Below are 17,738 nucleotides of genomic sequence, written 5' to 3' on the forward strand. Positions count from 1 at the left end.
AGAGAGAAAACTGTTTGCATATTATGTTCAACAGAGGTACAAGAGTGAAGTTCTTTTGAATTCTGTTTTGACATTTCCTTCTTGTCATATGTATAGAGTCTAATTGAATGGTGACGTCTTATCTTTACTTCTATTCCAAACGTAAATAACGTAGAGTTGTAAACCATATAAAGTCAGTTATCAGCGCAATCTCTGACAGAAATATGATATTCCTTCGACTGCATTTTTTTTCAATAACTGAATCAAGCAGATCGTATGTGTTTTGTTGAAGACAAACGACATACAGTAGAGGAAGGAAAAACATAGGTCTTTCCTGAACAGTAACGTCACCTAAAACTCAAACTCATGCAGCTGACGTTTTTGATTGGGAAAGTTCAGTTTGCTCATTGGAAATAGCATTTTTCGTTTGTATACCTGTCACGTTTTAAAAAAAACTGAACCACTATTGGAAGGGGTTTTTGTTGTACTTACTTTTTTGGAGCTTTCTATGTATGGTCGACTGTTTTATACCAAAGATGTATGAACGATTTTTAACATAATAATAATACCTTGACTTTTTTTGAGGATAAATAACAAACAGTTAATCAATAAATGATGAGACTATGATGCTAATACTATCATTGCAGAACTTCCTATTGATAAAGACAACATCTCTTTAATATCGCTTGACAATACATTGAAACCCCGTTCATCAGGTTCGTTTATGTTTACGCCTGTTACCAATTCGGAAGTCTATAATGCTATTCACGAAATAAAAAAACTCTTATTGTGTTGATATCTATAATCAACAGTGAAATAATTAAGGCAATTTGCGATCTAATTGTAGAACCACTTACCTATTTGTTCAATGCTTGCATAAGTGAAGGAGCATTTTCAGATAAATTAAAAATCAGTAAGGTCATTCCAGTTTTTAAAAAACGTGACAAGAATATCATTGAAAATCATCGACCCATCTCTATTGGGGCGATATTTGGTAAACTTTTTGAAATGTTAATCAAAAACAGGTTATATTTCTATTTTGAAAATAACAATCTCTTGAATCCTGATCAGTATGGTAAGTCTTGCTCTATTGTATAAGCAGTTATTCGTGTGCTGAGAAACATTGTCGACGGCTTTGAGAATGGTCAGCATAGCGCTGTAACTCTCTGTGACTTGAGTAAGATATTCGACTGTGTCTCGCACCACTTACTCCTTTATGAAATGAATGAATATGGGGTTAGAGGTGTGACTCTCTCCCTTCTCACATCGAATTTACAAAATCGAAAGCGATATGTCGAACTAGGAGACATTAGAACGTCTAATTTAGAACCTATAGTAAACGGTGTTCCGCAAGGATCTGTCCTGGAACCTCTCCTATTTATAATATTTATCAATTGCCTTTTCTTTCAAGTTCTGCCCCATAAATGTGTTTTTTTATGCCGATGACACATTTTTTCTCTGCTCGGACAAAAATTGCAAAAATTTATTGAAAATCCCAGAACTTGCAGGAAGTCAAGTTGAAAAATAGTTCTATGAGAATCTTCTCAAACTTAATATGGGGAAAACATAGAGACTGATATTTTCTTCCAATAACATGCTTTTGTATGGTAAGACAGCCCAATCACTTGGTATAACTTTGGATGACTCCCTCAATTGGACATGTCATTTGTATGAATTAAATACGAAATTATCCAAATATCTGTTTTTGTTGGGGTAATTTAGGGAATTTGTTTCCATTGACACTCTTCTTGCTATCTACTATGCGTTTTTTCCATTCGCTTATTAACTACGGGACACTTCTTTGGGGTAAATCTACTTCTGCTGGAAAGATATTTGTAAAAGCAATAAGGATAATTTCTTATGCGTAATATCAGGACACATGTCGTCCATTGTTCAAAAATTTGAGAATCATGACACTTCCATCGATTTTCATTTTTCAGTCACTGCTGGAGGTACATAAAATTAAGGGCACTCTTTTAACTAACTCCCATTTTCATAACTATGAAACACGTGGTGCTAATCTTATACGACCTGCTAAATTCAATTTACAGAAATCTTCCAAGAATTCCTTAGATGTTAATCTATACAAAATCTTGCCAACTACAGTCAAAAATTCATCACAGACACGTTTTAAAAAGGGCATAAAATAATTTCTCATTGATGAAGGCATTTATTGTATAGATGAATATATGGCTGCTTCCATGGTAATGCCCGGATTTATCTTTTAGGCAAAAGTGCTGCATGTGATAATGTATTAAAAAAAATATTGTCCCCCTTTTGAGTGCTTTGTGTTTTCGTTATACTGTAGTGTTAATGTTTTTAATTTTATTTGGGTATTATTCAATTTTAAATGTTTGACTTATCACTTGCTACAAATGTTCATTACATATACGTAGTCGAATAAACTATCTATCTATCATAAAATTGTTTTGGTATTTGAGTCTGCATACTTATGAGAAGAGTTCGGAAAAGTAAATTTTAAAATATGTAATGTGTAGAGTGGTTTGAGAGATTGTCCTGTTGAGTTTTACTGTTTGGAAAGTAATAATTTTTTCATTTTATATTTTAATTCATTAATATAATACATTTTGAACTCTCCTGGTAACATAATGAAAAATGTCTGTTCTATGCCGAGGCATGGTGAAGGTAGACTTGTTTCTGATACTCTTTGAATGGATTTGAAATCGAGGAGAGGGGCAATGCATCAGGCCTGATGGGTCAAGATGTGTGGATTGACCTATTTATAGGAGTATATTTTGAAATTAGTAAAACGATTCTGCGGTAAACTTCACGTCAAAATAATAAAACATGGATTGATTGCTAGAAAACTTTTTATTGGAATTCATACGTGATTCATACTCATTAAGACGAGTCTTTCACACCTACAATCCAAAAACAATTATATATTTTTCTGCCCGGCAAGTGAAAGTGCTCTTGTGATCGTCGTATGCGTAGCTGTAAGCGTCTGGGCAGCGAGACTTGAAGAAGTTGGGGTAATCCACAGGCCATGATGAACTTCTACAAGTTTCTGGTCTATTGTGTGCACCTCGACAGCAGTATTGGTCAGTATTAAAAGCCAGACAGGCTGATTTGCAACCCACGACGCCACTTTGTGTGTGTAACTTCAGCTCATTTGGGCATTCTTCGTTGAGATGGCGAGCGCAGGCGGTTTTTTTGCAACTGTATTGACCGCCATCACCTCTTCCTCCAACAGGTTCCATCTGAACATAAAATAGAGTAGATTAGAGTACTTTTGTCGGGACGGTGATAGATAAATTATTGTTTACACGTGTTCAACGTTTACACGTGTTCAACGATAACATTTATTAACACAAAACACTACGACAAAATAACAAGAAAAATCTGAGGGGCCACGTGGCTTGGAAAGACTGACTCTCAGTGAACAGAATCGATGTTGTTCGTTCGACAGGTCGCACTAGAAAAGACTCCTGTCTCTAGCTTTCTCCCCAGGTGGTGAAACGGAAGTTCAGTTTAGCCAACACACATTTCAATAATTCGACCACTCGATTTTCGAGTGTTCGATTACAGTGTTCGATTTGGATGACTGCTTAACAATAGAGAAATTACATGTTTTTATACTAAGCACTTGTAGGAAAAGTCCCTACACTTTATTTGAATATTTCAAATACTATGCTGAATGGAACAGCCTGATCTTTCATTGAAACAGTTTTCATTTGAATACCCGATGAGAAAAAAATTCATATCGAAGTTCTAATAATAATATTACCTTTTATTACCCAACAGTTTGAAACCATTGACAGGGTTAATTAAATATGTTAAAAAAGTAATATAACTACAAAGTTATAATTTGAGAAAATGAGGAACAAAAATATAACAAAATAAAATAAAATCTCTACCAGAAACTATTATCCATGGAAACCTGAGGTGCAGTTCCAACAATGTATTCTGTGGAATCAAAATTGATTTAATCCAAATTTGAAATTGAATTGGAATTATTGCAAATGCTAAAGACTTGAGGTAGGAATTGGTCAGTCGGCTGTAAAAAGTTTTTGTACTTCTAGTTTTAAAATAAGGCACACATAAATTCATAAGAGATAACACCTCCAAAGTATCCACATTGCTCTGCAGTAATTTATATAGAAAAACTATTCCGGCAAGTTTTCTGAGTAACTCAAGACTTTCAATATTGAATGTTATGGAAAGAAATTCATATGAAATACCTTCATCGAGATAGATATTATGAGATTTGAAGTGAATAAACTATATGAAACGACATTGAACTATTTAAATTATAGTAATGTATGTTTTATTGTAATGTATTATATAATACTAGAACAGTGGGCGTAAAAAGTCCACACCCCTCCCAACTTCTTCACAGGACAAGATATCAAGTTATTTTTACCGAGAAAAACAAAAGTGAGACATTACTTTTCACCAAAAGGACGCTGACAACTTTTCTTTTCAAGTGGTCCAAGAGATTTTGTGATACCTCTTTTGAAGGCCTTTAAATTCTATATTCAAAACGGGTTTATTTTTTCGACTACAAGCTTCTTTTATTCTATTCACGATTTCTGGAATGAAGTGTGTTTATGGAGCGTACTTAAATTCAAGATTCCGCGGTTTTCTTCAAACATTTCAAAGATGTCATATCATTTGATTCAGCAGTCCATTTCACGTAAACATCCCTAAATTCTGACCTGTTTGGAGAATTTGACATACTTAAATTATACCTCAATTGAAATGTTTCAGCAAACTGGAGCACCTTCTCATTATCACTGGTTGGTTCAAAGAGACTGGATGACAATTATCCAAAACGATTGAAAGACCGATATATGATCCCTTATATTAATCTACTAGATCACCTGATATGACGCCCTTCGTCATATCAGATTATGTAGCACATCCTTTTCTTAAGGATCGTAAGGATCATCTAGCAGATCTTTTTTGTAAGGATTTGTGAAATAAAAGTTTGCGTTATATAACCGTAGTACAATCCAGTACTTATCGAAATTACCTAATGTAAGAAATGGATTTGTGAACAGAATTAATTTTCTTCAGGAAGTGAATGTAAATATTCATTGGGACAAACTGAAGCGAATTTATAATATATTTTTCTATTGAAATAATATTTATCGTAAGCAGATCCTTGAAAAAATATGGAACTGCTAAATATTCAGAAACGGCTGGTACGTATATAAATGAGAAACCAATGTTGGATAGAGAATTGAAAGACCTATCAAATGATTTATCACCTGACCCTCTCCATATAAAGAAGTTGATAGCGTCCTTTCGAATCAATGATCTACAATTTTGTTATTTCTATTAGACAATAATGAAAATGATACCTTTTTATGTCAACTTCGAAATTTTCTCACATTCAAAAGTGCCAAGTGCAGCGTTCTTTTATAAACGCAGAAAAGAATATTAGGAACAATCACTTCATTTTTTTGTTATCAACGTTCATTACTGACTTTTTTTCTACCGTGCTGTGGTCAAGTTTATATTTCTCCGATGTGTTCAACGTTGCTGATATTTCTTTGATTACTTGTGATTTTCAAATAATTTGAAAAAACATCAGAGTAATATTTGTTTTATATTTTCAATTCAAATATAGTAGCGCTAAAGAAGACTGAGATGGTCCTTTTCACCAGGAAAAGAAGTTTATCTGGCTTAAAACGTCCCGAAATCTTCAAAAGCAAACTGAACTTCTCTGAAGAGGTGAAATATTCCTCGACAGAAAGCTAACATGGAACTTTCATATAGGGTAGAGCAAAAAGAGCATATGTGGCTTATGATGAATGTCGGAGGACAGTGGGACGCGCATGGGATTTTTCATCCGGTGTGGTCACCTGGTTCTACACTGTAATAATAAGACCTATGTTAACGTATGGAGCTATTGCATGGGGACCGAATGTTCTACAAGCAACGGCCACCCAAAAATTATATCAAATACAGCGACTGGCTTGTTTAAACATCACAGGACCCATGAGAACAACACCAACGCGGCAATGGAATTAATTACGGGTCTGACCCCTCTGGACCTGTACGTTAAGGAGGTTGCGTTAATGGCCATGTTACGATTGCGCACGGCTGGTGTAAACCTCGAAGTAGGGATGGGTCAATTGAGGCTGGGCCTGCGCAACCTCTGCTGCAGGCAATCGGAGATTCAATTGAACTCAGGTTTGTGTTTAATAAACCCTAGAAAATACAAATAAAACAGAACACAGAGTCAGAAACTACAAATGCAATACGCATATATACAGACGGCTCAAAGAAGGCTCAGGATGTGGAGTGTACTCCAGATCACTAAGCCTAAGGATTAAGTGGGGAATGGGAAAAAAATACCAGCGTAGTCCAAACAGAACTTGCTGGTATCTCAATCGCCACAAAAAAAATAATCAGGAAAGGAATTTCTTGCAAAACGTAACAATCTACACTGACAGCAGACAAGCTCCATTAGCCTTGAACTGACAACGTGTTACCTCACCAAGATAGATGAATAGATGATAACATTATTCTGAGGTGGATTAAAGGGCACGGCAGTATAACGGTAATCGACTTGCCTACTCTTTAGCCAAGGAAGCGGGTGGACTAAGAATTTTAGGACCCAGTGGCACCTACGACCTGATGACTTCAACAATTGCGGCAATAGCCAAATGTTACACCCATGCTCAATCCCTAAAGAGATGGGATGGAATCAAAGGATGCAATCTTGCCAGGATCACCCTGGGCGAACCTGGAAAGCTGGCGCCGAAAAAATATCTGGCGATGAGCAGGAAAAATCTACGCTTAACAGTAGGATTTCTAACTGGCCACTGTCAACTAAGGAAACACCTCCATAATATGGGGCTAGTGGAAGATGAAACTATCAGGCATGTCCTATGCGAGTGTCCGGAGTTATCGTCAATAAATAGTGTGTGTTTGGCGAGTCTTGGCCTACACCTGCGGATATAAAGGAGATGTCCCCTAGTGACCTGTCCATCTTCCTGGAAATGACAGGATGGACGATGACCTAGGAGGACAACTCCTCGGGAGGATGTACAATGGGTCACATGTGGCCTAAGTGCTGTGAGCTTACACGGCTGAGCTTGCATTGCAGAGTTTCCCGTAGATGAGTTAAGTCTAGCGTCTGAGTTAAGTCTCGGAACTGATTTTTAAAACGATCCCTTATTCCATATATGATCTTTCCTCACGAATCATTTCTTGAATATTTGAGAAAATTCACCGAGGTATTTAGCAGATTGCACACGGGAAGTATAAAAGGAAATTTATCCATTTGCATCCAAATCATCTCCATTTTCACAAGAGTTTCATCCAAATTCGTTCCACTACAATATCTGGTATAATATTTCAGAAGAGCAAGGATAATTGAAGATTTTCCAGTTATAATATATAACTGAATCCTCAAATAGGTTATTTCATGTATGATGCCAATGAAGAATACAGATTATCATATTTTCATTAATGAAATCATTATTAACTTAGCAATAAATTGAACAAAATTGAAACGACATTTGATGAATCCAATATAAAAACAATTGAATCTCGAAGTTTACTAACTTGTTATCCAAGATCTTTTCACATAACTCACAGATTTTGGAAAAATAGCCGAATTAGAAGATTCAAAACCTGGATAACTTCCAAATTTGTCGAAAAATTCAATAAAGTGTTCATGATGAATTTGGGAGTAAAAAAATTCGTTAGAGATCATTTCAATGTTGTTGAAAAAAATACCATTTTGCTGTTACGAAAAACACAGCACCCAATGGAGAAAATCTCTTAAAAGGATAATTTTCATTTTCATCTACACATTTGTATCATGCGTAGAAAGAGTGATGATGAATATCTTTGAATAGAATAGTCTATCAGTTTCCATTCTAGATGTCTACTGCAAAGTGAATAATTTGCGGATCAGAATAACTCATTCTAGAAAAAATAATCTATCTTTATCGAGTTGACTTTTTCCAACAGTACTTAACAAACAAACCCACTTCATTATCAAATAGAGGATAAATATTACTGGAGTTTTTTCCCAACACCAAATCATTATTTTTACACCTCGACATGTGTTTCGATCACCAAGTGATCATCTTCAAGAGGAAGATAAAAACTCCTGTAATATCCATTACTACACCAAACGTTCCAAACAGTACACCACAAATAGAGGATAACCTGGTGAAAAATGACATGCTCAAATGAAATTTCAATTACATGTAAATATGGCGACAATTCGCGAATACAAAAATATTTATTCATTATGCGATGATAAATATGTATATCGATATATCGCCCAGTCTACTATGAGTGGATAAGGAAACAAATTCCAAGTACAAGGTCACCTCAGGAATAGGTTTGGAAAATATCGTGCTGTAACTATGATAGATGATCAATTGGAAAAATAATTCACATGAAGTCAGCAGCAAAAGTTCTAGTTGGAAATCTCATTAAGTGAATGTGATGATATCTCTTCTAACGAAGACACCAACTTTGGGATTGACAGAAGATGGTAGGATGTATATACGGCCAATTTTATGTATCTAGTATAATCATTTATGAATTTTTTCATTTTTGTTGATTACTTTGATTAGTTATTAGGTGATAGGTAGAAGATTAAGTTGATTGAGAAATAATTTATACCCTGGGCTATATAAGAAATAAGAAAACTGAATAAAGAAGGGTCTTCTCCACCCGCTAAATTCGTCCCTCCATGTGGCCGATGTTACGCTTCGTCGGCACGAAGGGGGAGAGAAGGTACGAAGGAGTATGAGTTTCCTTGACAGTAGTGGCACTGAACAGCAGGAAGATGCTCAGTTGTAAGGCTTTTGCGCCAAGTCAACGTAAGTAACGACACTTTACATGTCTTTGAAGGCCAAGTCAGAGCCATTCATGGGATCGACAGAAGGTTTAGTCCATGATTATCAAAGATAAACAAGTTCTCCAAGGCGATTCGTTGAAAAGTCAAACATTAACGTCGACCGATGAATGAGAATTGTGCTCTGGATTTGACTATATTTTCCACTGCAAAGCAACTAGATGAAACCAGAGCCCACAAACTAGCAGAGCCCGTCATTATCAATAATGTTTTTTTGCTTGAGCAATACCATTGTCTACACTTACTTAGAACCGTTTCTGAAATTTTGATGGGACAGAGCAGCTCTGTTTGGTGCATGCATTATTTTTGAATTCTTTGTTCCAAAGAGTGATCCACCTTAGCCTCATATTGTGCTGGTGATATTCAGTGAAACTAATTGCAAATGATACTAGAGTTACAACTGAACTCGTAGGATTCTTTCCAACAGATTTTCTAATTAGATAATTGTACACATCTGAATACTAACTTTGTTGAACACAGCAGAGTAGTAACAACTGCATTCAACAACAATATGGGAAGTTTTCATTTGATACAATTACTTTCTTTGATTATTCCCAAAATTATCCCCAAAGTATTATCAGCTAGAAAGAAAAATATTTTACCTGAAAATTTAACGATAACGAATAGATATTCAGCATTTTTTGCCACTGAAAAATACTTTTCAACTATAAATACATGAAATTTCACTCACACTAGCTGCCAGATTGTATCCATCTACCAATGAAATATCGTAATAATCCAGACCTTGCCATCCTTTCAGAGTAATTTCAGCTAGAGTTGCAGGCGGTGCACCTCCATTTCCTCCACATTCTAGTCGATTTCCGCAATCTCCCGTCAAACAGTGCTTACTATTATAGTCGCACCAGGTTCTTGCCCAAAAACGCCCAGCCCAGTCTGCTGGAGCATGTATTGACGTCTGAAAATATTTGAGTAAAAAGTAGTGTTCAAATAATCAGTAACATTTGAAAAGCGACGACTTGGTATTCATATTAGGTACTTATATATCAAGTTGTCTTTGGGAACTTGTCTTCTTATATTCAGTTCTACCCTGTATTTCTAATAGTTCAAGACTATCAAAGCATTTTTACAAAACAACAAGGTAGGCTTGCGAAATTTTGGACAGTTGTTGCAATTTTTATTCAATTCGAAGTGGCAATTGCCGTGAGGTGGCGCTGTGAACCTCAAGGATACATTGAGGAGAGACCTGGTAACATCAGTTTTCTGTTGGAGGGTGTGTTATAAATGAATTTATAATAAATAACCTATGTTAAACTCATTCGATTTTTCAAACATTCAGGCACTGAATGTTGCCCAGCATTTGATTTCCATAAAAAATGAAATGATAGAAAGCAATTTTCATTTCTGTTTTTTTTCTTGCTGTAGTTTTGATAATTATCACCAATTTCTGAAATGAAATGGTTACTCAATTTGATCAAATTTTGCATAATATACTACAATGAGTAAATTTCACTAGTTCGGACTTCCATTGTCTACTATATAAAATGATTTGAAATCCTTGAAACAAGTAAAAAAGAATAATTAAAAAAAAAATAGCTGAAAATAACAATTATATTAAGCAACAATAAACCTGAAATGAAATAATAGTGAATTAACCTACAAGTAAAAAATATAATAATTGAATAAATAAAAATAAAGGAATGGAAAAAGAGAATAATAAAAAGTGTAGAGATTCAAAGTAGAGACGGCTTCTCTTCCTACAACCAGTGCTTGCACTTCCCTACATTAGAGGATTATCGGAGAGGATAAGAAGAATTGGTTCCAAGTACAACATCAGAACCTGTTTCAGATCCGGTAACACTTTCCGTAGCAGCTTCACGAAAACCAGACCCCCAAACGCGGACTGCGATTCCAAGAATTGCATTTACCGGATACCCTGTGAGTGCGGAAAATCCTATATTGGTGAAACTAAGAGGCCATTGAATGTTCGCATTGCCGAGCACAAGAAGCATACACAGCGAGGGGAAACCAGCAAATCACGAATAGCAGACCATGTTTAGACCCATCAACACAACATCGAGTGGTCCCAAGCTGAGATCTTGCACAGAGAGGAACATTGGTTTAGGAGAAAATTCAAGGAAGCCGCATACATGTTGTTCAACAACGTATTCAGCCAGACCAGCGTAGAAATACGAAACATATGGAAACCCATCATCAAACGAAAAATGGCCAACTCTCGCCAAAACAGTCATCTCTTACGGAATCAGTGAAGCGGAAAATGGAAAGCAGAGATAAGTGAAAGTATATCAACGACCTATAAATAGTCATCTCTCGGAGGAATCAGTCCAGTCATCACCCGAAGACGATTGTAGATACCAACAATCGAAACGTCGTGAACTAACGTGATTTGGAATCTCTACACTTTTTATTATTTTCTTTTTTCATTCCTTTATTTTTATTTATTCAATTATTATATTTTTCACTTGTAGATTATTTCACTATTATTTCATTTCAGGTTCATTATTGCTTAATATAATTGTTATTTTCAGCTATTCTTTTTTAATTATTCTTTTTTCCTTGTTTCAGGAATTTCATATCATTTTATATAGTAGACAATGGAAGTCCGAACTAGTGAAATTCATCATGAAACATTGTCAATCACCTTCAAACATACTACTTAGTGTTTCATACTCATATTCTAGCGATAACAGCTGAGCCTTTAACACTTAGGTTCAAGAAATTGAACCCAAATTCAAACCAGCGAAAATTATTAATCTCATTCAAAACTCAACTATCGCTTTGTGCAATTGATATCAATGAAGTATTGATCCCATACCTTTCACAATTATGATATAGTCCAATCATATAACTGGCAATATTTGTTGAAATAACAATGCCATAATTGCGTTTTCAAAATAAACTCATAATATTGTTGTTGAAAAGTAATTCATACATTCTTTTTCCGATTGGAATTGTCATTTTTGTTGACAAATGGTTTTTGAATGTATCTGAAAATCATCAAAACCATCCATATCTACTCGTAAACTATTAAAATAAACGGGGTGATTGTAATATGAAAACACGTTTATCATTGTTCTTGATTTGCAAATATCTTGCACTTGACCAGATCAGGAGCGAGAGCTTCTCAACTCTTCAATTCCTGATCCAATAACTGAACCGAAAAAACAGGTTTGGTGGTGCAGCCAAGAAACGACCGAGTCTTCTCCTCAACCGATTACCTCATTAACGATGAAACAGCAGAGCACATACTTTGTGCCTGCCTGCCAGATCATGTGGAGGGGAGACCTATGAGAAAGGCTTGCCACTTTTTGGGTAGCTGCATTTTGAAGCTCTATTTTTCACTCATCGAAAAAACCCTACTTTAGTTTCCCCATTGGACATTGATACTTCAATTTTAAAAAGTAATTGCCTTCTGAGCTGTTTTGATGTGAAACATCGATAGCCGCTGGCGTGAAGATAATGGCGTGGAGATGCATACCGTGGAGAAGGGTCGCTATGCGCAAGCGACTGTGCCATTCTCTTTCCACTAGTTTGGCGTTACGCTGTCTCTTTTTCCATACTGAGCTCGGATACATATAGTGTTTACAGTTGTGTTTCTATAGTATATCTAACCTGTGTTTTACTGAATAAATAAATTTTAAAATAATTGAAAATGAAATATGTTTGACAGTGATAATTTAGAAAGTGAAAGTGAGCAGCCTCACACTATGATACAATATCAAGGCATCAGTAAGTTAATTATATTAAGGTGTGCATTTATCTGTGCATCAAGCTCTGGTATGTCTCAAGGGTCAGTGAATGTAAAATCTACTCTCTTGGTAGATTGAAATTTATGAAAAATGAGAAATTAAACTTTCTATGTTTTTGTACCACTTGTATTTGTAACTAACGTTACTTCAGTTCCGTCCTGTAAGGACATTTTCAGACTATCACTGAAAGTCTGAAAGAGTTCATTCTGAAAATAATTAAATTCTCTCTTTCTTTGGAAGATTTCCATTTTCTTTGAATGAAGATGGAGAAGTAGAAAGCCAAAACTTTTCTTTTCCATAAATTCATGTCTTCTAATAATATACCCCTTTCAATTCAAATGAAACCTATATTTATCGTGCTAACTATGTGTGAATTACTGAAAAAAGACATCAATGTCAATTCAGTTTCTTATTCTCCTGATGAATAAATAAGGCTGACATTGCTTTGTTATGTCAATTTCAGTATTCACTGTGATTTCCATAACTCAGAAAAAACTACAACAATAACAATAATATTCCAGATAGCTGAAGATAAACAAATAACAATCGCCCGTTTTGTGAATTTTCAGAACTATGAAATCTCAGATAGTTGTAGACAGACAAATGAACAATCACTCGATTCGTAAATTTTCAGAATCCTCATTTGAATACTTATAAATTAAACAGTTTTCTTACCGTAGCTCCTGCTTCAAGAATGAATCCGCCATTGGCCAAGGCTGGCTTACCAGAATTTCCTTGAATACCAACCCAAATTGGACCGATTTCTCTATTAGTAATCTGGAATTCTACGGCACATACTGTTGTTAACAGCAAACAAAACGATATTACTTTGAACATTTTCGAATAGTTTGTAAATAACTTTCAAGCAGAGACAGACTTTTATACGATTAAGATGTATCGGGTTTTGCCGGTTAATTATAATCTTTGTTGATTCTTTCCTATCACTGAACTTTTGGAAAATCCGATAACCTTGGCTGCTGGTGAGGTGAAAAAATCAGAGTTCTACAGTGGTTTAAAAAAAGAACTATTTTCATTATCAACTACAACAAGGAACTCATATAGCAGTTGGACATAAAAATACTACTCCGTGTTTATAATTCACTTATTAATGTTTCGGAGACGATTTCCATTAGGGTTGTATTGAATATAAATGATTCAAAATGAGTACTGTTTCCAGGCACCAGAACTGCAACACTCTTCTCGACGCGCATTACCAATCAAGTTGACGTCTTCAGAAGATGTGTATCTTTTAACATAATTAATCTCACCAAGAGTTAATTTTGATTTCAAGAAGGGGATCAATGAAAAAACATATACTTAAAATTCTAATATTTTACTCAAAGTGTTCAATGTCCTTCTGCTTCCATTCAGAGGATTTGTTCAAAGCGATTTCAAACGTTCTGAATCATTCCAGGTTAAATGTTCAAACTATTAGCAAGGATTAATTGATGGAAATCATTCAAAGGTGCTCTAATCCCCCTAATTGTTGCAGGATTATTAGTCTTCATCTGTGGAAACCGGGTGTGGAAACCGAGTGTGGAAACCGAAGATGGATTCAACAAAAATAGTTCTACGTTTGTTGTACCCGATACGGACCTGGTACCGGCGAAAAATTGTTCTCCCACTTGCCAAAATTAGAAAATTTCGACGTACATTTTACCAGTGGAGATCATCAGGACATAATCCAAACTCATTTTGCTGCTATATCAGAGAAACTTGCAAATCATCATTACTTTCGTATTAAGATCTATCTAGAATTTTCTTTTTCTGATTTCTCAATGTTTGACGTTTTTATATGCGTAAATTTTGGGTGAAGTTGTACTTCTTCTGACCTGATAACATTCCTCACTGGTGGACTTGACAGTTACGGTAGGTCTAGAGATCTTGTTGAGAAGTATATTTCTACCTATCCAATTTACTTCTATTCACAAGGGATCAGAGTTTTTGTTGCATGAAATATAATCTAATGTTATACATTTTTGGAGTTAGCTTAGGTTAGGTTGAGTCCAAAGTAAGTGGGTCTATTCGACCCTCCACCGCAACCCGCAAGGGTTTATTGTGGCTCACAGCTATTCATACTCGACCAAATTAACCCAGCTTCTTAACGCAGCCGATTAGTTTGTACGGTGAGTGGTCTTTCAGGTCAGATGGTAAGAATACGGCTCTGCCGAACTCTAAAAACCTGATTTGATCCCCAGCAGGGCAGGCACAAAGTATGTGCTCTGCTGTTTCATCCTTAATGAGGTAGTCGGATGAGGAGAAGACTCAGTCGTTTCCTGGCTGCACAACCAAACCTGTTTTTCGGTTCAGTTATTGGATCAGGAATTGGAGAGTTGAGAAGCCCTCGCTCCTGATCTAAATTCACAGGGAGGTCAGTTAGAGTCGTAAGCTCGGCATCCATCTCCTCTGTAGACTCAGCATCAGAAAGAATTTTGAAGTTTACTCTATCCATAAAAGTCCCACGAGTAGCTAGGGATAGAAGGTCAATCGCGGCAGAGCCCTGCATTACCGTTACAAGGCGATGCTACGACGAGAGGGCGACCGGTATCTCGAAGGTTCCGTAGAGACAGCTGATAGGCTCAGTGTCATTCATCCTCTCGGCACGAATACACACCTCAGGATTAAGCCATCGTTGAGATGCCATTGAGTTAGCAAATGACAGAACCACAAGTGATTCTATCATTCCCGTATCCAGCGGGGCTACGTGGAAGCAGGCATCCGATGGCCGGTTTGCTCAACCCCCACATCCTAAGCCAATGCACTCGCCAAAAAAAGCATGCACAGTGGTTCAGGCAGTGAAAAATGAATAAGGACAGCTGCTTGTACATCTAAAGTCAGATTTTTTGTGCCACCTTTAGTTTTTGAGGTATAAGATAAAGAAAAAATATTTTGAATAAAAACGATCATTAAAATAACAAGCAATGTTTATCATAGGATTTTCTTGCTTGACTTGGTTCACAAGACCTATTTTGAATGCTCCAACAGAAGTCCGCCATCATGTGGGCATCCCAGTAAACCTGTTACCCTTTCTCTATAGTTCGAATATCTTGTTGGAACTATTCCCTCTGTTCTTCGCTCAAATCACCAAGATTTCCAAGGAAATGGTACAAATGGCTGTGTAGAAAGTGTACGCTGATACTCATATCACAGCAAAGCTGCTGGAACTGCGGCAATATATTTTCAACGTGCTCAGCATAGCTTACATCTTTGTTGTTTTTGTGCAATCCAAACGAAATGCAACCTTATTTGTGGACCATCGAAAATTCCGGCTTTCAGTTTCTCTGTACTCATATCATAAAACTTTTTAGAGATGTATTTGAACTAATCATCATTCTTATTCAGAGCCTTGACAGATTGTTTCATGAGCCCTAGTCGATATGCAGGGACGGTAGTCTACTCGAAACTAGTGCTGATACTTGGCTCTACTGTCCCACAGACAAATAAAAGAAGAATATTTTGTATAGCCTCCTTGTTGTCCAAGCACAAGATTAGCTCTACATATATGAGTCACTTGTGTTCGTGGTATTTGATTTTTCTCATAACAGAAGCCACACTAGCATAATCTTTGATTTGAATTGCTAACGGTAACGAACCCAGCTCATTGCCGTTGTGCATAAGTACACATTTCAAGCTATGCTTAGAGGAATTAATAAATGAGCGCCATACATTCGGGTCATCTCGTATTTGTCTATTTCCATTGCTTTTATTTAACCCGAAATATTTCAACAATAATTCCTTTCTTGATTTATCATGTACAGATTTTGAATTCTGCGATTTGTTAGGTTAGATTAGTATCTCTTATACTGAGTAACCTTTCGATAAAAGCATTTATTATAAACAAATTCATCATCTTCAGAAAGGAATGTAAGTAAATATCTCTCTGTGCCGATGGTACGAAATTTTTGTTTCTTGAGTTGGAAGATTTTCTTAAAGAAGAGATTTTTTTCATCTAAGTCGTGATCATTTTGTGTAGTTGAAGATGCTTGTGGCACTGGTGTAGGTATCGCCAGAGTAAATGTTTGGTCGAGTAACACAGTAGAGTAAAGTTATTTGGACCGGTTTCTTTTATTAATCCCGTTTATATCAACCACGCAAAAATAATGATCATTCTGATCATTGATGTTTGATACTTGAAATTGGGTCTTTTCCTATTCGCCCTCAAAGACTCCACGCACGTTTTACATACCATACTCATTACTTGTCATGGGAAATCCAAATTATCAAGGTACACGTGTTTTACGAACTCCGACATACAGTGTTACCATTAAAGTGCGCACCATATGGCAAACTTTTTTTCGAAAAGTTTCAATGAAGTTTAACTTCGGCACTTGTTTGTGCTTTGAATTTAACTTGAAATGATGCGGCCAACTGCGACCCATTGACGTTCAGTGTTTGTCAAATTCAACTTTCTTCTTTTTATTGAAAAAGTGCATTTCTAGATCGAATTTAACAAAAAGTTACTTGAAAAAGTTGTGTCTACGGCAATTTTATATCCATATGCCAAATTTTATGCATTTAGGATAAAGTTAACGTTTTGCTTATTTTTGACAGATATCCCCTTTATTTTAAAAAACAAGTTCGTTTAATTGTCATCAATTCATGTATACATAACAAACTCATCATGGAGTTTACCTTTTCTGATACATTTTTACTTATACGGACATTTTTAGAGAGAAATTGAAAATTTGCTATAAAAATTTTAACATGACTGGTACAAAGTTTCAATCACTTGGCTATTTTCTCAAACAAATCTTCGATTTTGAAAAAGCAGAAGCAGAGGCCATTTTTAATAAATCGGGGATTTATATTTGCACAGCACTCGCGAATGGTATTTTCCAGATGTTGTATGTCAGTAAATGGTCTACTTCGGTATATTTTTTGTTTCAGGTAACCCCACCAGAAAAAGTCTAAAGGCGTCAAGTCGGGTGATCTAGGTGGCCAATAATGTTCCCAGTTACGTCCAATAACTTTGCCTCTGAACATTTGTTGGAGGGACTGTTTTACAACAACCGTGTGATGTATTGGTGCGCCATCAAGCTGATACCATAGGTCGTATTTAATATTTAAAGGCATATTATCTGAAACTTCACTAACCTCATTATTTAAAAGGTTGAGATAACCGACGGATGATAAATTTTCCGTAAAGAAAAATGGCCCAATTATTTGGTCGTTAAGTA

The 17,738-nt window shown here is 35.9% G+C and overlaps 2 protein-coding genes across 2 annotated transcripts in view; both read right to left on the minus strand.

Annotated features, from left to right (window-relative positions):
• LOC111510462 (prostaglandin reductase 1) overlaps positions 1–17,738 on the minus strand; it is a 503,388-nt gene that overhangs the window by 279,659 nt on the left and 205,991 nt on the right. The gene's annotated exons all lie outside the window — the stretch shown is intronic.
• LOC111506216 (uncharacterized) lies at positions 2,793–13,436 on the minus strand. The gene is made up of 3 exons (XM_023161230.2): positions 13,237–13,436; positions 9,525–9,749; positions 2,793–3,200 (listed from the first exon to the last, which is right to left on the minus strand). The coding sequence occupies exons 1-3, from the start codon at positions 13,396–13,398 to the stop codon at positions 2,862–2,864; spliced, it is 726 nt and encodes a 241-aa protein (XP_023016998.2). The 5' UTR covers positions 13,399–13,436; the 3' UTR covers positions 2,793–2,861.

The sequence above is a fragment of the Leptinotarsa decemlineata genome, unplaced genomic scaffold, assembly GCF_025532065.1.
Source record: "Leptinotarsa decemlineata unplaced genomic scaffold, Ldec_3_MD MMD2_tig00000035_RagTag_RagTag, whole genome shotgun sequence".
NCBI lineage: Eukaryota > Metazoa > Arthropoda > Insecta > Coleoptera > Chrysomelidae > Leptinotarsa > Leptinotarsa decemlineata.

What these genes read in the sequence shown, in the direction of transcription:
- LOC111506216 (XM_023161230.2), bottom strand. Translation starts at nt 13,398, where the DNA reads ATGTTCAAAGTAATATCGTTTTGTTTGCTGTTAACAACAGTATGTGCC. An exon ending in TTCTTGAAGCAGGAGCTACG is followed by an intron (nt 9,750 to 13,236) that starts GTAAGAAAACTG and finishes AAATATTTTCAG; the next exon opens with ACGTCAATACATGCTCCAGC. An exon ending in GATACAATCTGGCAGCTAGT is followed by an intron (nt 3,201 to 9,524) that starts GTGAGTGAAATT and finishes TTTTATGTTCAG; the next exon opens with ATGGAACCTGTTGGAGGAAG.